Source organism: Salmo salar, chromosome 23 (assembly GCF_965601325.2).
Source record: "Salmo salar chromosome 23, fSalSal1, whole genome shotgun sequence".
Lineage (NCBI taxonomy): Eukaryota > Metazoa > Chordata > Actinopteri > Salmoniformes > Salmonidae > Salmo > Salmo salar.
In genome coordinates, this window is record NC_138313.1 from 16,299,132 (window position 1) to 16,320,152 (window position 21,021).

The following is a 21,021-nucleotide window of genomic DNA, read 5'->3' on the forward strand; positions in this document are numbered from 1 at the left end:
TCTACATATCTGCTATGTGGGGCATTCAGGAGATAATTATATTCTCTGCAGTTGGACAGGCTTGATGATGGTGCACTCTGCTCCTTCAGATTACTTGAGGTAGATATTGTACTAGCTCAGTGGAAATACAGTAGGTTGCATCCTGCAACTAACGTCCCGGTATCAACTATGATATCCTACAACATTGTGTGGACAGATGAGGATGGGGTTATTATATAATAAGCTATTTCACCTCATATACTTTTGCAACTGTTGAAATGTCTATAGATCTGCCTCTTGTATTGCATTTTGTAGAGTTTACATTCATTTATATTTGAGGACAATCCATTCTAGCAAAATTACTTCCAAGTCATAAAAAGTTGCTATGTGTCCTGGCATGGACATCAGAGAGCTACGGGCCTATGCAGTCAAATAGGCATGTTAAATTGGGACACATCAAAAGATTTCTTCTCATTTGCTGTGAAGAAATTCTCCACCCTCCTGCCATCTAAGTCAGCCTTGCCTGGACTTATCCACAGAGTAATACTTTGAATTACTAGTTCAGCTGAGTTCAGCTCATTACTTTCCTGGGTTGTCGTGTAAGAGCGAGTTGAGGTCTGGCTCCATCTGATCGCCAGAGTGAGGAGAATTAAGGTGAGGCCAAACATTTTGGAATGCTTTTTTAAATGATTAAGTCCTTTTTAAATGATCAAGTCAAGCACCTGATTCCCTTTTTTTGTTCAAGCAGGGCTGAAGTGTCTGAGAAGTAAGGAGAGCTACACTACAACAACCCCAGCAACTCAAAGACTGGACGAACAGTAAGAGAGAAGAGTGACAAAAGAGGAGAAGAAAGTTGAACAGATAGAAGACAGAGAAAGGAGGACCAGCTCGTCCCATCCCAGCAGTGTGCTAGCTAGCTGAGATTTCATTATTAGTGGAAGAAGCATATGGATCCCCTCTTCTCCCCTCTCTCTCTTACGCTAGCTCAGTTAGAAGCTCTAAGGACAGCTACATTCAAAGAGAGCAGAGAAAACACGGCTGGGCCAACTCTGGGAGAGCAGGGCCACAGGCTACCTGACTGAGATACCTCTCATATCAATTCCCACTCCAAGAAGAGAGTCTCACAGAGCCTATAGGACTTCAGGCCGAGGCCAGATGAATGTCTATCTGTCTTGTTGGAGTAACCACTGAACTCCAACGAATGCAGGCCATTCAAGTTCTTCCACACCAATCTCAACAAACCATTTCTGTATGGACCTCGCTTTGTGCATGGGGGTATTGTCATTCTGAAACAGGAAAGGGTCTTCCCAAAACTGTTGCCACAAAGTTGGAAGCACAGAATCAACTAGAATGTAATTGTATGATATAGCATTAATAAGAGTTCCCTTCACTGGAACTAAGGGGCCTAGCCAGAACCATGAAAAACAGCCCCAGACCATTATTCCTCCTCCACCAAACTTTACAGTTGGCACTATGCATTCGGGCAGGTAGCATTCTCCTGGCATCCGCCAAACCCAGGTTCATTCGTCAGACTGGAAGATGGTGAAGCGTGATTCAACACTCCAGCAAACGCATTCCCACTGCTTCAGAGTCAATTGGTGGTGAGATTTACACCACTCCAGCCGACGCTTGGCATTGCACATGGTGATCTTAGGCTTGGGTGTGGCTCCTCGGCCATGGAAACCTATTTCATGAAGCTCCCGACGAACAGTACTTGTGCTGACGTTGCTTCCAGAGGCAGTTTGGAACTCAGTATTGTTGCAACCGAGGACAGAAGATTTTTACGCCCTTCGCACATCAGCATTCGGCGATCCCGTTCTGTGGGCTTGTGTGGGCTATCACTTCGCGGCTGAGCCGTTGTTGCTCCTACACATTTCCACTTCACAATAACAGCACTTACAGTTGACCAGGGCAGCTCTAGCAGGGCAGAAATTTGACAAACTGACTTGTTGGAAAGGTGGCATCCTATCACGGTGCCACGTTGAAAGTCACTGAGCTCTTCAGTAAGGCCATTCTACTGCTGGTCATCTATGGAGTTTGCATGGCTGTGTGCTCGATTTTAAACACCTGTCAGCAATGGGTGTGGCTGAAATTGTCGAATCCACTCATTTGTAGGGGTGTCCACTTATGTATATACAGAGCATTCAGAAAGTACTCAGACACATTTTGTTGAGTTACAGCCTTTTTAAAAAATTTATTAAATAAACTATTTTCCTCATCAATCTACACACAATACCCCTTAATGATTAAGCGAAAACAGGTTTTTAGACATTTTAACACATAAAAAAAATGAATAATAAAGACCTTATTTTCAGACCCTTAGCTATGAGACTCGAAATTAAGCTCAGGCGCATCCTGCTTCTACTGATCATCATTGAGATGTTTCTACACTGATGGACTGGAGTACATCAGTGGTAAATTCAATTGATTGGTCATGATTTGGAAAGGCACACACCTGTCTATATAAGGTCCCACATTTGACAGTGCATGTCAGTGCAAAAACCAGGCCATAAAGTTGAAGGAATTGTCCGTAGAGCTCCGAGACAGGATTGTTTTGAGGCACAGATCTGAGGAAGGGTACCAAAAAATGTCTGCAGCATTGAAGGTCCCCAAAAACAGTGGCCTCCATCATTCTAAAATGGAAATAGTTTCGAACTACCAAGACTCTTCTAAGAGCCGTCCGCACATCCAAACTGAGCAATCGGGGGAGAAGGGCCTTGGTCAGGGAGGTGGCCAAGAACCCGATGGTCACTCTAACAGAGCTCGAGAGTTCCTCTTTGGACATGGGAGAACCTTCCAGAAGGACAACCATCTCTGCAACACTCCACCAATCAGGCTGTTATGGTAGAGTGACCAGACTGAAGCCACTCCTCAGGTAAAACGCACATGACAGCCTGCTTGGAGTTTGCCAAAAGGCACCTAAAGATTCTCAGACCATGATAAACAAGATTCTCTGGTCTGATGAAACCAAGATTGAACTCTTTGGCCTGAATGCCAAGAGTCACGTCTGGAGGAAACCTGGCAACATCCATATGGTGAAGCATGGTGGTGGCAGCATCATGCTGGGAGGATGTTTTTCAGTGGCAGGTAATGGGAGACTTGTCAGGATCGAGGGAAAAATAAACAGGCCAAAGTACAGAGAGATCCTTGATGAAAACCTGCTCCAGAGCGCTCAGGACCTCAGACTGGGGCGAAGGTTCACCTTCCAACAGGAAAACGACCATAAGCACACAGCCAAGACAATGCAGGAGTGGCTTCGGGACAAGTCTCGGAATGTCCTTGAGTGGCCCAGCCAGAGCCCAGACTTGAACCCGATCAAACATCTCTGGAGAGACCTGAAAATAGCTGTGCAGCGACACTCCCCATCCAACCTGACAAAGAACAATGGGAGAAACTCCCCAAATACAGGTGTGCCAAGCTTGTAGCGTTATACCGAAGAGAATGTGAGGCCGTAATCGCTGCCAAAAGTGCTTCAACAAAGTACTAAGTAATGGGTCTGAATACTTATGTAAATTTTATATTTCAGTTTCTTATTTTTTATAAATTAGCAAACATTTCTAAAATCAAATCTTTGCTGTGTCATTATGGGGTGTTGTGTGTAGATTGATGAGGGGAAAAAAACAATAAGGTTGTTTTATAATAAGGCTGTAACATAACAAAATGTGGAAAAATTCAAGAGCTCTGAATACTTTCCAAATGCACCGTATGGTGTATAGTGCCAAGAATACATTGTTGCACTTTGCTTTAAGTACATACAACAACTTGAAGTTGTTATTTCTATAAAATGACAGTATACTGCTGTTTTCTGATTTCAATTAGTTTTCTATTTTGTACTGTGACCACACTTGGTTGAGTGCGTCAATATTTCTGCAGTGCCATCAGGTTCATAATTATCGCTTGGAACATGTATTAACACACTCTCAAAAAATGGGGTATGGTTAGGATACAGCGTTGTTCCCTGGGGTACAAAAAAGGGAAAGGTACTCTTCACAGGTACACATATGAACTCACATGGCACAGTTCTGTACCTTGTAAGTATAATCAGACATGTTTCTACCCAACATTTAGAATATGAACAATCATCGGTCATCATTCATAGGTGGGGGCAATGTACTGGTGGGGCTCATTAGCATACTTTGGGATGTGGTCAAATACACTATACAAAAGTATGTGGACACCCCTTCAAATGAGTGGATTAGGCTATTTCAGCCACACCTGTTGCTGACAGGTGTATAAAATCGAGCAGAGCCTTTCAATGTGGCACCATCATAAGATGCAACCGTTCCAAGAAGTCAGTTCGCCAAATTTCTGCCCTGCTAGAGCTGCCCCGGTCAACTGTAAGTGCTGTTATTGTGAAGTGTAAACGTCAGCCGCGTGATAGTGATAGGCCACACAAGCTTAAAGAACGGGACTGCCACAAGCTCAAAGAACGGGACCACCGAGTGCTGAAGCGCTTGGCACGTAAAAATTGGTTGTCCTCTGTTGCAACACTCAATACGAGTTCCAAACTGCCTGTGGAAGCAACGTCAGTGCATAAACTGTTAAATCGGGAGCTTCATGCCCGAGCAGCCGCACACAAGCTTAAGATCACCATGCACAATGCGAAGCATCGGACGGAGTGGTGTAAAGCTCGCGGCCATTGGACTCTGGAGCAGTTGAAATGTGTTCTATGGAGTGTTGAATCCCGCTTCACCATCTTCCAGTCTGACAGACAAATCTGGGTTTGGTGGATGCCAGAAGAATGCTACCTACCCCACTGTAAAGTTTGGGGGAGGAGGAATAATGGTCTGGGGCTGTTTTCATTGTTCAGGCTAGGCCCCTTAGTTCCAGTGAAGGGAAATCTTAACGCTACAGCATACAATGACATTCTAGACGATTCTGTGCTTCCAACTTTGTGGCAACAGTTTCCTGTTCCTGCATGACAATGCCCCCATGCACAAAGCGAGGTCCAGAAATGGTTTGTCAAGATCGGTGTGGAAGAACTTGACAGAGCCCTGACCACAATCCCATCGAACACCTTTGGGATGAATTGGAATGCAGACCGTGAGCCAGGCCTAATCGCCCAACATCAGTGCCCGACCTCACTAACGGTCTTGTGGAAGCAAGTCCCAGCAGCAATGTTCCAACATCTAGTGGAAAGCCTTCCCAGAAGAATGGAGGCTTTTATAGCAGCAAACTCCATATTAATGCCGAGGATTTTGGAATGAGATGTTCGACAGGCAGGTGTCCACATACTTTTGGTCATGTAGTGTATATGTGCATTTGTGCCAACTGTCATGCCGATGCAAGTTAACCACCTCTTTTGACACTGTCTGCTCTACACACGTGAGTCTGGAGAGACAATTATCCTCCTCACAATTGTGTAGCGAATTCTACTAGATGAAAAGCCAAAATGAGCATGCCATCCTGGCATTTAAAGCATACTCGATTTTAGAAATTTCACATACTGTCAAAGTTTGTAGTTATCAGTTGTGTCCTAACTGCCTTTAGCAGTAATGTACATGTACAGTTGCGGGCACTTGTGAAAAACAATCCACATCAAACACTAGAGTGTCGTGACGCACATTCATTGCAGCAATTGTTCTGCCAATCCCATGTCACTACCTAACATTTTAGCCCACAATTTCCACCTATTTGCAGATCAGAAATATTTGGCGTGGCGGCGTATTTACCTCTTGAAGAGCAGGATGGCGATGACGATGATGATGATGAGTACGACGGCCAGGACAGGGCCCATGACCCACAGCATCTCTGGGTCCTCAGCATGGCGAGCCATACCACTGTGGAGCTTCACTGTGATGGGGTCCGAGTACGGGCTGGCTGCAAACGTCTTCTGCTGTAGGAGAGAAGAAGTAGGAGGACACCACACAGCAACCCCTGTTCAGAATGGAAAGGCTTTATCATTTGGTTGAGGCTGAACACTGCTCTATTAACCTTGTGACCTGTGTAGTCTCAAGCCTGTTGGAGTACTTTAGAGCTCTATGCTCTTATGTCTTATCCCTTGTCTAACCCAGTGCCTGATTGAAAGTCAGTGGCTGACACCAGTTAGGCGTCTGGAAACATGGTGCTAACTCAACGTGATGCTACCTTAGCCCTATACAGAGTTCTTTATAGTTCTGCCTTAGCCCGTATCTAACGCTGTGTCTGATGGAGACTAACATCAGCCAGGCATCTGGTGAAGGAGAGAGAGGTGTATTTGTAGCTAGCTCCATTCTTTAATAGAGTGAAACTTCCCCAACCTGTCAGCCAGAACACAAAGTGACAACAAGCGCAGTTACTTTAAGCGAATTACGCCTTGCAAATTGATCCATTTAACTTTATTATGTGACGCCAGCATCATGCCAAGACATATCCATAGTACCCAGCCTCTCTGCAAAAAACTTGAAGATGAAAAGGGGATCTGTGGTAGACACACACGCAGAGAGAGAGAGAGAGAGAGAGAGAGAGAGAGAGGAGAGAGAGAGAGAGAGAGAGAGAGAGAGAGAGAGAGAGTAGTTGTTGCCTACTTTGGAAATGTATGACAGAACTCCCTTTTTAATGGGGTTTTAATAGCCTTTTTAACTGATAAAAACATTAACTGGTGCTGACAAAGACGTCCATTCCAGTTGCCGTAGAAACACACAGAGCACTGCAGTCACTACATATGCCTGCTTACTGTGGTGGCACAGACGCAAGCCGGGAGAGAGGTATAGGCCTACTGTAGCCTAAGTGCTGATGCAGATGAAGCTACTACTAAATACACTCAGAGAGTAGTACACATATGCTGCGAGCAGATAAACAAACTCCAGATCCTGCCCCTGTATCAGCAATCGCCCACTCACAACTGCTCCCTGGTAGTTAAGTCTGTCCCCTTCCCCTCGCTCCTCTCTGCCCCTGACCCGGAGTTATTTTCAGCCTCTGTTGCTCTCTTCTCCTGCTCTTCCCCTCCTCTAACCCTGCCATGTCAATTAGTGAGACTGTGATATACTGTAGCTTAATGACGCCAGTGAGACAGGGTTGGCCCCGGGTTCTCTGCTGGCTTCCAGAGGGCGTGATGAAAGTTGTCACCTTTATCGGATTTGTCCTCAGAGGCCGCTGATGCGCATCCTCCCCTGCACTAGTCACCCTCCCCGGACACAGCAGGGACAACACACAATGACCAAGTCTAATCCTCCATCAAGATCTCTCTCTCTCTCTCTCTACCCGTCTCTCTACCTCTCTCTCTGTCCCATTTGCAACCCCTTCGCTGTCTAAGACGTGTTGCTAAAATGATTGTTTAATTAATAACTGGCAGCTGTAAATCCCAACAACTTTCACTGAGGCCATGCCACCAGGTTTACATGTGGCTAGCTCTTGTCAGGCCCAGTTGAGGAGTACTCAAAACAAGAGTTACTGTCGAGTCTTCTGAATGTTTCACCACAGAATAAATTGACGTCTTCAAAGTAAATATTGAAAAATATGCATCTGATATTGATGCAGATGGTTGCAGTCATATCCTGCATAAATGAAAGACTCATATGGGCCAAAAGCCTTTGCACAAAGGTTCAAGGTCAAAAGGTCATAGTGCATCCCATATTCTGATACCTGCTGAGAAAGACCTGGGGTCTTGATCGATTCAATGACAGAAACAGCCATGAATAGCCTGACATCGCTGAGAACTGTTCATGTTGAGCTCATTTCTCTGCTTCCTCTTTCTCTCTCCATCGCTTCCAGGCTCGTCTTTCTCTCTTCTGTCTCGGTCTCTCTATTCTCTCCCTCCCAGGCTCCTCTTCTCTCTCTCTTCTCCGTAGCTCATTCTTATACTTTTGGCAAAGTGCAGCAGGCAGTGCAGCACAAAACTTTCTTTGAAAAATGGCAGCAGTCACGCCTCTTAGACACAGTGGATGGAAGCCCAAACAAAAGAGGACATTTAGATATTCTCAGAGAGGGGGGAAACTTTGGGAGTGATCAATTTGAGAAGCACTATCTGATAGAAACACAGCCCATAGAGTGAGTGAATAATGTACTGCCAGCGCCTCTACATTTACAAATGCAGCATGGGAATGCTGTGTATTGGAGAGATAATAAAGTGAGTGAAAAGCAGAGCTGATGCGGGGAAGGAAAGGAGAGAAGACTGAGGAGTGCATAGGGTGAATAGTCTTATTTTTTCCATTGTTTCTCCCACAATCAGGCTTCCCACTGGGCACAACACATCATTGGAACATGAACATTTGGGTAATATTTGGTTGAGATGTAGATCAATGAGATTTCAACCTACAGTATGTATATTCACCCACTCAAAAAGACAGCCAGAGGTTTGTTGAATTCCCAACGTGCGATCACTGTGACTTCAACCATCTAAAAGCACCACCAAATTCAAATGGAAGGATCATGATTTAGCCCACTGCAGTAAAAGGTTAAGAGGTCTCTCAATAATCATTCTCACGATAGCACATTGAAAGTAATAAGTGACACATTTTCAAGAGCTGTCTGCATTTTTGTCAAAATGTAGTTATTGACACAGCCTTGTTATTGATGTAGCGCCACTTGCGTCATGATTGCATCAGTAAGGACCAAATAAATTCATGTTCATCACTCACCACGTTAGGTCATCAGATGCTCCAATAAAATATGTCTCTGCAAAAACAAATAAATGCTAGCTAGCTAAGTTTTTCCTCGTTGGATCTGTGTTTAGAATGTATCCAATTTCGGTTTGTGTGGTTGATGGTTGAGCTTTATGTAACTTTGTAGCAAGTATGGTTTGTGTGTGTAGGCGCTTATTGCGTCATGATCGCTATTTTAGAATGCCCTTCTGGCCAATCAGAAACGAGTATTCACCAACTCTGCGGTATAAAGTACTCTAAATACCCCAGTTCATGTTGATAAATAAAAAAAAAATACAAGAAAAAAAATGCTGAAACATAAACAAATGAGGGTTTGGAACTTTGAAGCCATTTATCTCAGAATCATCTTTTTTGCAGATAGGTCCTAAAAAGACATTGGCAATGAGAGAAGATGGGCGTAACGCTAAACACGAAGATGATTGTTGAACATATTGACTACATTTACATTTACGCCATTTAGCAGACGCTCTTATCCAGAGCGACTTACAAATTGACAACGATCCCCTCCGGGTGTGTCTGAGGTGAGGGCAGAGCTCCAGGACCCCCCCCCTCCCCCCTCCCTTAATCCCCAGGCTACGACCTCTCTCTGTCTGTGTCTCGGTCTCTCTCTTTCGTCCTGTCTCTCGTTCTTTCAATCTGTCTCTTTCTCTATTTGTCTCTGTCCATCTCCCTATTTTCATTGTGTGTCTGTCTCTCTGCCTCCCTCTGTGTCATTTAAACAACTCTCTTTTTCATCCATAAAATCTCCCCATAAAAAAAAGAAGAAAATCTCATCCATAAAACCTTTACTGCGTTCCTCTTCTCTTAGTAGTGCATATTATTTCCCCAAGGCTCCCTCTACCACTCTCCATTCCTCCATCAGACTTATCTCTCTCTCTGTACCTCTCACTCTTTTCACCCCTCCATCACTCCCATTCAGTTCTCTCCAGTCCCCTCAGATGAAACTGACACCCTTTCTCTCTAATGCTCCCACCTCTCCTCCCTCTCTCTATATCTCCCTCTCTTCCCTGCTGTAAGTGATCACACTGTTTATATGGCTTGTTTCTTTTATCCAATTTCACACTTCCAGGCATATTTACCAGCCAAGGGAGCCACATAAAGCTGCAGTGCCCTTTTGCTCCAGTCTCCTGCCTCCCTCCTCCTCCCTCTCTCCCTCCATCCTCCTCCCTCCTCCTCCTTCCTCCATCCTGCCATCAACCTTGCCATAACTATAAAGCTGAGCTCACTTCCCCGCTTTCCCATGAATGTGATTAGCCTGCTATTTTTTTCTGGCCAGGCATGACTTAGATTCAATAATAATTCACTTTACTGGGTCACAGATCTGTTATGAGTCTGTCTGTCACTCTGCTAAAGAGAAATAACTATGTTCTAGCTTAACAACAACACAATACACAACTCCACTTTCTCTCCACAATGTATTGCTTACCAGAAGATGAAGAAAGACATAACAATGGGCTGGCACTGTCGAGAGTTGGGTGGTCCAATGGTTGTAAAATCGATTTATGTTTTTTATTTTTATCAACCATGCCATCATTTCCTCATGCAGTATACAGTGCATTCAGAAAGTATTCAGACCCCTTGACGTTTTCCACATTTTGTTACGTTATACTCTTATTTGAAAATTGATTACATACATTTTTGTTCCTCATCAATCTACACACAATACCCCATAATTACAAAGCGAAAATAGGTTTTTAGACATTTTTGCATATACATTAAAAAAAATACCTTATTGACATAAGTATTCAGACCCTTTGCTACGAGACTAGAAATTGAGCTCAGGTGTATCCTGTTTCCATGGATCATCCTTGAGATGTTCCTACAACTTAATTGGAGTCCACCTGTGGTAAATGTAATTGATTGGACATGATTTGGAAAGGCAGCTGTGCAGCGACACTCCCCATTCAACCTGACAGAGCTTGAGAGGATCTGCAGAGAAAAATGGGGAAAACTCCCCAAATTCAGGTGTGCCAAGCTTGAAGAGTCATACTCAAGAAGACTCAAGGCTGTAAATGCTGCCAAAGGTGCTTCAACAAAGTACTGAGTAATGGGTCTGAATACTGCTGTAGGTGATATTTCATTATTACATTTTTTTGCAAACATTTTTTGCTTTGTGATTATGGGGTATTGTGTGTAGATTGATGAGAAAAAAACAGCAATTAAATCCATTTTTAGAATAAGTCTGGAATGTAACAAAATGTGGAAAAAGTCAAGGGGTCTAAATACTTTCCAAATGCACTGTATGTAAAGTAAATAGATAGGGGAGACATGTTTTGAGGCTGAGGAGCTGTCTGAACTTCTGCAGTAAAGACCAAGGACACCAGTGAGCGCATCTTCTAAAGAGGAAACCAATTACGGTCACACTGAGTGAACTCTGACTGTGACATGGGTTCATAGTTTCTCTGTGACACGTGCACACGTAACCATGACTCACTACACAGACGTGAGTCATACAGTGCCGCTGCTTCGTGCAGATTGCGGCATGGCGACCCCAGCGTAAGTGTTGGCTCATCTGTTACATAGCTATGTCACTGAGAGATGAGAGGAATATCACAAAAAACACAACAGATTGTATTAAAATAAAATAATTGGCAGGCTGCACTGTGTAGAATATGCATGGCAGACTCAAAGGGCATTTACAGTATAGGGCATTTACAGTATATGACATATCCTTACTGTTGTATTAACAGTACTAGTCTTTTAAGTTTGATTCTACATTGGACGTACATGTATCTCGGGGATGGTAATACTGTATGGAAGTTATGTTTGTGACAGGACTACAGTATCTATAGATACGGAGAAGTGGTTGTTTCACTTACAGATTCGTGGTCTTTGAGGGCAGCCAGTACGAAACAGAGGTACTGCTGCTGGCCCGGTAGAGGCTTGTTGTAGAAGCCGTTGTACTTCTTCTCGTCTCCTAGAGGGAAGGTGTCTGGCAGAGCATCCATCTTGGCAGCGATGTAGGGTCTGAGGAACTCTTGGGTCGGTCTCCTCTTCAGGCTCTGTTCAGAACTAGCCTCCAGGAGCTGACATGACATCAGAGAGAAAAACTTATCTGCATCCCAAAGAGCACCATTCAGTATGTGCACTATGTTGGCAATAGGGTACCAATTGGAGTGAAGACTCAAAGATACACAATCTCCTACCATTGTGACTTTGAGCAAGGCACTTAACTTTATTATCTATCTGTCCAGTTTGGGGTTTTGTTTTTATTGGGTAGAAACTATATAGTCAGTAATAAAGAACACACATACTGTTCACATCAAATAAATATGTGTTCATAAACGGCGCCCATAAGCTACAATGCATTGTGCTTCTAGGCTCACAGGTGGGTTAAAATTGTATACTGCAAATGAAGCATAGAGTAATTCAAGTTTTATAACATCTTGGTCCTGCAGCCAGGTTTCACACTTGTCCACAGTGAGCTGCTCCTCTCTTGTCTCTCTCACCACTCGCTCCTCTTTCTGACCTACAGCTGTGGTGAGAGGTCATAGCTTTATTAGACAGTCTTAGGAGTGTGTTCCTGTGTGTGTGTGTGTGTGTGTGTGTGTGTGTGTGTGTGTGTGTGTGTGTGTGTGTGTGTGTGTGTGTGTGTGTGTGTACATGATTGTTCCTGTGTGTGTGTGTGTGTGTTCCTGTCTGTGTGTATGAGGTATCATTAATTCAGTCCCTCTGATGGAAAGAGGGGGTAGGTAGATGTGTGTCTTTGTAGATTGTTTGACTAATTTCTTCTCCACCTGCCTCTTCAGTGAGCATCTTACTCTGTCTATATCTGTTGGTCTGCTTCTATCTCAACTCTATCAGGGTCTACTGCACTGCAAGCACTTAATGGTCAAGGTAGTACAATAACCAGACAAACAGTATTCAAAGAGAATGTCTGAAGTATTCTACAGTTCTACTGATTCCTAGAAAGTCAACGATACATTTTTATGTGAACCACCCCTATAACCTTGTTCCTCTTCTCCTCTCTTCAATACAACTTAAACCATACCATTTCACACAGAAAATACAGTTTCTCTAGTCTATAAAACTGCAGCAATAGCAATGATTTAGATTGCAGAGAAAGAAAAGACTTTGACAATGAGAAAGCAGATCTTGCTGTCTCAAAGATGCTTTGGATGCAGGCATATTTATTTAACGCGCTCTATGTTTTTTTGATATTCAGGAGGCTGCACTTTTTCTGCAGACGACAGTAGATTGAGAGAAAGCAAACTCACGAGAAAGGTATTGAAGCCCAAAAGGTCCACATTAATAAAACAAAGCAAAAAAATGCTAAGAGCAGCTATTTAGGAGTGTTTTAAGTGCCTCAAACACTCTGGAGAAACAAAACTTGAAATGAAAAATAAAAAGCTTATTTTTTTAAATGGAAATCACCATCTTGCACAGCAAAGACAAACTGATAAGGGCAAAAAGGGCAATTTACATGTGTAGTGAAAGCTGAGAATTCTGTAATCAGCAATTCAAGGCATGATCTGTCGATATCATCTTGTTCTTTTTTTTTGGGGGGGGGGGGGGGCAGAGACAAAATATATGAGGTGTTTAAAGATGCTTCATATTTAATGAGCTTGGTGCTATGGGAGAAAGTGATTTTTTTGGTCTGTGCCCAGAGGAAGTGCTGTTAACACACGCACACACACGCACTCACTTCATCCAAGTCCATATCTTCAGGGTTCTCCCACCTGCGTAGTGTGGTTGGTGTGACAGGAACCACCACTATGTAGTAATATCTGTAGAGAGAGAGACAAGCAGGTTTAGCACGACCAGGGTGTGTGTGTGTGTGTGTGTGTGTGTGTGTGTGTGTGTGTGTGTGTGTGTGTGTGGTCTAACTTTACTATCCTTTTGGGTTCCAAAAGTCCTTACATCGGATAGTAAAACAAGGAACATTTGAATAGTGAGGACATTTCAAGCTATTTTAGGTTTAGGTGTTAGGTTTAGGGTTAGGATTACAATTAGGGTTAGAATTAGGCTGAGGAGTTAGGGGCTAGGGGTTAGGGTTAGGGCTTGGTTAAGGTTAGGTTTAGGGAAAATAAGATTTAGAATGAGAATAGATGTTTTGGTCCCCACTTGGATAGTAAAACCAATGTGTGGGTGCGATGGAGTGAGTGAGCATGAGTGTGTGTGCGTGCATGGGTGCATGCATGTGTGTGTAACACGCTGTCCCTTTGGGTAAGCCTGAGCATATCTCAGATATCTGTATTGTCATAACATTCAAGCTCTGCTAAGGCCTCAATCCATCCATACTCAAACATAGATATGTACTCTCTCATACCAAATAATTAATCCCCTGATAGGCGAACACACGTATGCTATGCACGCACATCCCCCGCTCTTATGTGTCAACATTTTTGCCCTGTTAAACCTATGTAGTTAACTTCTGTCACCAGAGGAATAGTAGGATAAGTTTGGCTTTGGCTCTGATGTTTACTCTGGCTCGTGTGTGTGTGTGTGTGTGTGTGTGTGTGTGTGTGTGTGTGTGTGTGTGTGTGTGTGTGTGTGTGTGTGTGTGTGTGTGTGTGTGTGTGTGTGTGTGTGTGTCTGGCTCTAATCCAGAGCGTGATGAAAAGGTCTGGCCAGGGCATTAAGATACTGATTGTATTGCTAAATTAGTTTTAGTTTTTTTAGTTTTTACCACTCATGCTGGCACTGCTTATTACAGCTTAGATGTTCACAGTTTCTTTCTAGAAACAAACACCTGAGTCCAAGTAATTCACAAGTCTGCCTGAGTAGTAGGGGTAAAAAAAAATAGTACCTTTTCTGAAATTGCAGGTTCTGCATTGGGCCCCTGATTTTTTATTAGTTAACATTTGAAGTGAACTCTTGAAGAAATTGCTTTCTGCTCTAATGGGAGAGGAGCATAGAGCTACAGTAAATCCAATCAATACAATCAAATTTTATTTGTCACATGTGCCGAATACAACAGGTGTAGACCTTACAATGAAATCCTTACTTACAAGCCTTTAACCAACAATACAGTTTTAAGAAAATACCTATAAAAAATAGTAAGAGATAAGAATAACAAATAATTCAAGAGCAGCAGTAAATAACAATAGCGGGGCTATATAAAGAGGGTACCGGTACAGAGTCAATGTGCGGGGGCACCGGTGTCAAGGTAATTGAAGTGAAATGTACATGTAGGTAGAGTTATTAAAGTGACTATGCATAGATAATAACAGAGAGTAGCAGCAGCATAGATAGTAATGCAAATAGTCTGGGTAGCCTTTTGATTAGCTGTTAACAAGTCTTATGGCTTGGGGGTAGAAGCTGTTTATAAGTCTCTTGGACCTAGACTAGGCACTCTGGTTCCGATTGCCATATGGTAGCAGAGAGAACAGTCTATGACTAGGGTGGCTGGAGTCTTTGAAGGTTTTTAGGGCCTTCCTCTGACACAGCCTGGTATAGAGGTCCTGGATGGCAGAAAGCTTGGCCCCGGTGATGTACTGGGCCGTACGCACTACTCTCTGTATTGCCTTGTGGTCAGAGGCTGAGCAGTTGCCATACCAGGCAGTGATGCAACCCGTCAGGATGCTCTTGATGGTGCAGCTGTAGATCCTTTTGAGGATCTGAGGACCAATGCCAAGTCTTTTCAGTCTCCTGAGGGGGAATAGGTTTAGTTGTGCCCTCTTCACAACTGTCTTGGTGTGCTTGCACCATGTTAGTGATGTGGACGCCAAGGAACTTGAAGCTTTCAACCTGCTCCACTAAAGCCCCATCGATGAGAATGGGGGCTTGTTCGGTCCTCCTTTTCCTGTAGTCCACAATCATCTCCTTTGTCTTGATCACGTTGAGGGAGAGGTTGTTGTCCTTGCACCACACGGTCAGGGGTCTGACCTCCTCTATATAGGCTGTCTCATCGTTGTCGGTGATCAGGCCTACCATGTCGGTGATAAGGCCAACCAGCAAACTTAATGATGGTGTTGGAGTCGTGCCTGGCCTTGCAGTCATGAGTGAACAGGGAGTACAGGAGGGACTGAGCATGCACCCTTGTGGGGCCCCCGTGTTGAGGATCAGAGTGGCGGATGAGTTGTTACCTACCCTTACCACCTGGGGGCAGCCCGTCAGGAAGTCCAGGATGCAGTTGAAGAGGGAGGTGTTTAGTCCCAGGGTCCTTAGCTTAGTGATGAGCTTTGAGGGCACTATGGTGTTGAACGCTGAGCTGTAGTCAATGAATAGCATTCTCACATAGGTATTCCTTTTGTCCAGGTGGGAAAGGGCAATGTGGAGAGCAATAGAGATTGCATCATCTGCACATCTGTTGGTGTGGTATGCAAATTGGATTGGGTCTAGGGTTTCTGGGATGATGGTGTTGATGTGAACCATGACCAGCCTTTCAAAGCACTTCATGGCTACAGATGTGAGTGCAACGGTCGGTAGTCATTTAGGCAGGTTACCTTAATGTTCTTGGGCACAGGGACTATGGTGGTCTGCTTAAAACATGTTGGTATTACAGACAGACAGGGAGAGGTTGAAAATGTCAGTGAAGACACTTGCCAGTTGGTCAGCGCATGCTCGGAGTAAACGTCCTGGTAATCCGTTTGGCCCAGCGGCCTTGTAAATATTTACCTGTTTAAAGGTCTTACTCATATCGGCTGCGGAGAGCATGATCACACAGTCGTCCGGAACAGCTGATGCTCTCATTCATGTTTCAGTGTTACTTGTCTCGAAGGGAGCATAGAAGTTATTTAGCTTGTCTGATAGGATCGTGTCACTGGGCATCTCTCGGCTGTGCATCCCTTTGTAGTCTGTAATAGTTTGCAAGCCCTGCCACATCCATCGAGTGTCGGAGCCGGTGTAGTACGATTCGATCTTAGTCCTGTATTGACACTTTGCCTGTTTGATGGTTCAGCGGAGGGCATACCGGGATTTCTCATAAGCTTCCGGGTTAGAGTCCCACTCCTTGAAAGCTCCTTTAGCCTGTTTGTGATAGGGGGCAGTATTTTCACGGCCGGATAAAAAACGTACCCGATTTAATCTGGTTATTACTCCTGCCCAGAAACTAGAATATGCATATAATTAGTATATTTGGATAGAAAACACCCTAAAGTTTCTAAAACTGTTTGAATGGTGTCTGTGAGTATAACAGAACTCATATGGCAGGCCAAAACCTGAGAAGATTCTATATGGGAAGTGCCCTGTCTGACCATTTCTTGGCCTTCTGTAGCCTCTTTATCAAAAATACAGGATCTCTGCTGTAACGTGACATTTTCTAAGGCTTTCATTGGCTCTCAGAAGGCGCCAGAACGTTGAATGATAACTCTGCAGTCTCTGAGCGAAAACCAGTAGGGGTTTTGGAGAGTGGTACTTCTGAGAACAATGATGGTGTGCCATCTGAAGAATCCCGGAACATATTCCAGTCATGTAGCAAAACAGTCATGTAGTTTAGCATCTGCTTCATCTGACCACTTATTTATAGACCGAGTCACTGGTGCTTCTTGCTTTAAATATAGCTTGTAAGCAGGAATCAGGAGGATAGAGTTATGGTCAGATTTGCCAAATGGAGGGCGAGGGAGAGCTTTGTGTGTGTGGAGTAAAGGTGGTCTAGATTTTTTTCCTCTGGTTGCACATTTAATATGCTGATAGAAATGAGGTAAAACTGATTTAAGATGAAAACCCTAGGTAGATAGTGTGGTCTACAACTTATCATGAGATACTCTACCTCAGGCGAGGAAAACCTTGAGATTTCCTTAGATATCGTGCACCAGCTATTGTTTACAAATATGCATAGGCCCCCGCCCAGTGCCTTACCAGAGGCTCCTGTTCTGTCCTGCCGATAGAGTGTATAACCCACCAGTTGTATGTTCTTAATGTCGTTGACACTCGTTGAAACATAAGATATTACAGTTTTTAATGTCCTGTTGGTAGAATATATGTGCATTCCATTCATAGCTTTTAATTTTCCAGCAATTAAACGTTGTCTAGCAAGATGGAAGGCAACTGCAGATTAACCACTCGTCTCCTGATCCCTAATAGTGCTCTCTCTACTGCTCTACCACTGAAAATAAATGTGAAAATACCATGAACTGCTCACACACAAAAATACTACAGTTGACTATAGAATACTATAGTACTTCCTATATAATTAAGTAGTCAAATGTAATATACTATATTGAATACTACTGTATTATTCACAAAAAAACACTGTAGTACAGTACTACAGTAAAGTCTGCAAAAACACCACTTTTTTAACTAGTAAATACTACAGTATTCAATATGCATATACCCTGCACATTCCTTGCCCCATATCGCAATTTGTGCCACCCATAAGTGAAAAACCTAAATGCCAGGTATAGAACATACAGTATATTGTGTTCCCTACAGGTTATAGAAAATAGCATAAACTTCGAACTATCTGTTCAGACTGACCGGTTATTGAAAATATGTTCTTAGTATTTCTCCAGTAGGTTTCCTGAAGAAGAAACACTATGGTAAATACTGCAGTAATGTAGTCAAAAACACTATAGTTAATACTACAGTAAAGTCTGCAAAAACACTACACTACAAAAACACTATAGTATTTATGCCGTAGTGTAGAATACTATAGTATTTATTCATGTTGGTGTGTAGAATAGCGAGACGTATATAAAGGCACTGGAGTGGTTCTCCAACCAGGCGGCCCTGGAGGACACAGCTTGTGTGTATGCGTGCGTGCAGATCTTCATCCTCCATAAATCCTTCATCGTCCTCGTGCTCATCTGAGGCTATTGATTTAGCATTAGCATGGAAAGCCATGTTTTTTTCTGTGTGTCTGGTGAGGAAGGCCTTCTGGACCTAAATTACAGCGAGCTCAGCCTCTTTAGCCTCTGTTGTGCGTCATCTTCTCTCTGTCCAAATCATCTCTCAGCTCCTTTAAGTGCTGGGTGTTACTTTTAACACTATTGTTCTGGCCTCCAGCCAAATAGATGAACAGATGAAGTAGCACCCAGACAACATACAGTAGCAACACTTGACAACTCATTCTCTATCCTCTCCTGTTCTTATTTTTGTGCCTTTATTTAACTAGACAAGTCAGTTAAGAACAAATTCTTATTTTCAATGACGCTATTGTGGCAAAACTGCAAGATTATGTTATAATACTTTAATTGCATCAAATGGTTGTTTTATTTAAACAGAATAGAGTAATCTTAACTATTGTGTGTGTGTTCTACTGAGGATGGGCCTCTGGGAGATAACACTGACAGGAGATTTACCATGTCTTTTGGGTGATAAAACCTAAAGAGCATTCCAGAGCATGAGTTAATGTTTTTGTTCTGTACCGTACCAGGGAGAGATGGTTCCAGTTTGGAGTCAGAGGGACAGACACTGGTCTATAAAATGAAACTGTTGACACAGAAGATACTGTCTGCTATGTATTATAGGCATCTTTCATACAAATCTTAACCATGTGACCCATTCTATATATCTGTTGTTCATCATGTAGGTTGAAAGGGGTGTATCTTGGCTAGAAAAGACCTTTGTACTTTTGTCTCGCCGCTCTCAACGGATCATCAGAGATGGGGATTCGTCGACCAGCCATTGCTATTGCAAAGCTCTCACTATTAAAGATTTAGTTTAAGTATAACTCTGACTCGTGTGATAAGTTTGTCTCTCCTCATTTGATAGTAAAGAAATGAACCACCACACGGCCTAGGAACAGTGGGTTAACTGCCTTGTTCAGGGGTAGAACGACAGATTGTTATCTTGTCAGCTCGGGGATTCTTGCAACCTTTTGGTTACTAGTCCAACGCTCTAACCACTAGGCTACCTGCCGCCCCTATCTTCTTAAGGACAGAGTTGGGACAGTTGGTGTTGGAGGATTCATGTTGACTCGTTGCATACAACTGTAGTACGCACAGGATGCGGTAGATAATACAAGTAGTGGCAATAATACATATTACTAATAGGTATAGGGATTGAGAAAGCCATCTTGTATACAGTGGGCTCAGATGGAGATCCATGACTAAGGAACAATCGCCCCCCAGGTCCCCAGTTAGAGGAATAGTGACACAGGAGTAACACATTTATAACCATGCCACAATGCAGACACCAGCATTGAACAGGACGGAAGTTGGTTATAGCCCTAGTTTTAGCAGTGAGAGTGATGGTGATAGTGACAGTAACAGCCACAGTGTTTATGGGACAGACCTGACAGGGGCGGTGGTGGGGACTTTGGGCAGGGTGATGGTGAGCTTGCCCCCTTCCTCTGGGTCGTGTTGGTATTGGATGGGTTTGGTCTTGAGCAGGTCCGGGGCGGTTCTGATGGAGACCTGCTGCTGTAGACCCCCAGCACTGTTCCCTCTAGACATCAACACAAAGCTGTAGTCTGTGTCTGGCTGCAGCCTCGTGATCAGCTTCCTCTTCAGGTTCCCCTGCACCTCCACACTCTGCTGGTTGTACAGTATCTAGATAGAGACACGGAGAGGAGTGCTTAGGAGTGCTTAGTTATATATATATATATATATATATATATATATATATACATTGTAGAATAATAGTGAAGACATCAAAACTAGGAAATAACATGGAATCATGTAGTAACCAAAAAAGTGTTTAAAAAAAATCGTGTCACCTTAATTGGGGAGGACAGGCTTGTGGTAATGGCTGGAGTTGAATCAGTGGAATGGTATCAAACACATGGTTTGATGCCATTACATTCGTTCCATTCCAGCCATTATTGTGAGCCGTCCTCCCCTCAGGCATAATAAACTATATTGAAAAGAACACATACTTTGACTAGGAACCTGAAAAATGTGCCTTTCAACTTACCGAATTGAGCCTTGTTTCAAATGATCACTTTAAGAATAACTGTTCCGGACGTGAGATGCGTATCACTTTGCACTATTCTGTTATATTTTATTATAAAATAGGTGTCTTGACTGTGATAAGTGCTCAAGAAATAAGTGCATCTTGTCTGCTAAATTGTAAAACAATGCTATGCCATTGCACAGCCATAGGCTTCTACAAGCAAGCGTCATACCGCTGAGGTTACTCACTTTTTGAAGAGCATGCTCCACGATATAATATAACCAGTTGATATGAGTTTTAATACATTAATCTTAAATGGTATTTGTTTTTTTATTGACTATATATATATATATATATGAAGTTGAAGTCGGAAGTTTAGGTTGGAGTCATTAAAACTCGTTTTTCAACCACTTCATACATTTCTTGTTAACTATAGTTTTGGCAAGTCGGTTAGGACATCTACTTTGTGCATGACCCAAATAATTTTTCCAACAATTGTTTACAATTGTATCACAATTCCAGTGGGTCAGACGTTTACATACACTAAGTTGACTGTGCCTTAAACAGATTGGAAAATTCCAGAAAATGATGTCATGGCTTTAGAAGCTTCTGATAGGCTAATTGACATCATTTGAGTCAATTGAGGTGTACCTGTGGATGTATTTCAAGGCCTACCTTCAACCTCAGTGCCTCTTTGCTTGACATCATGGAACAATCAAAAGAAATCAGCCAAGACCTCAGA

The 21,021-nt window shown here is 43.1% G+C and overlaps 1 protein-coding gene across 8 annotated transcripts in view; it reads right to left on the reverse strand.

The window, feature by feature from the left end:
* The window catches only part of LOC106584181 (receptor-type tyrosine-protein phosphatase F), a 424,555-nt gene that overhangs the window by 37,390 nt on the left and 366,144 nt on the right, over positions 1–21,021 (reverse strand). For all 8 annotated transcript variants that reach the window (XM_045706049.2, XM_082967931.1, XM_045706048.2 and 5 more), the window contains 4 exons: positions 19,680–19,936; positions 13,207–13,288; positions 11,381–11,587; positions 5,652–5,815 (listed from right to left, as the gene is read on the reverse strand). In XM_045706049.2, the coding sequence (XP_045562005.1) occupies positions 5,652–5,815; positions 11,381–11,587; positions 13,207–13,288; positions 19,680–19,936 (710 nt within the window). The remainder of the gene's footprint in view (positions 1–5,651; positions 5,816–11,380; positions 11,588–13,206; positions 13,289–19,679; positions 19,937–21,021) is intronic.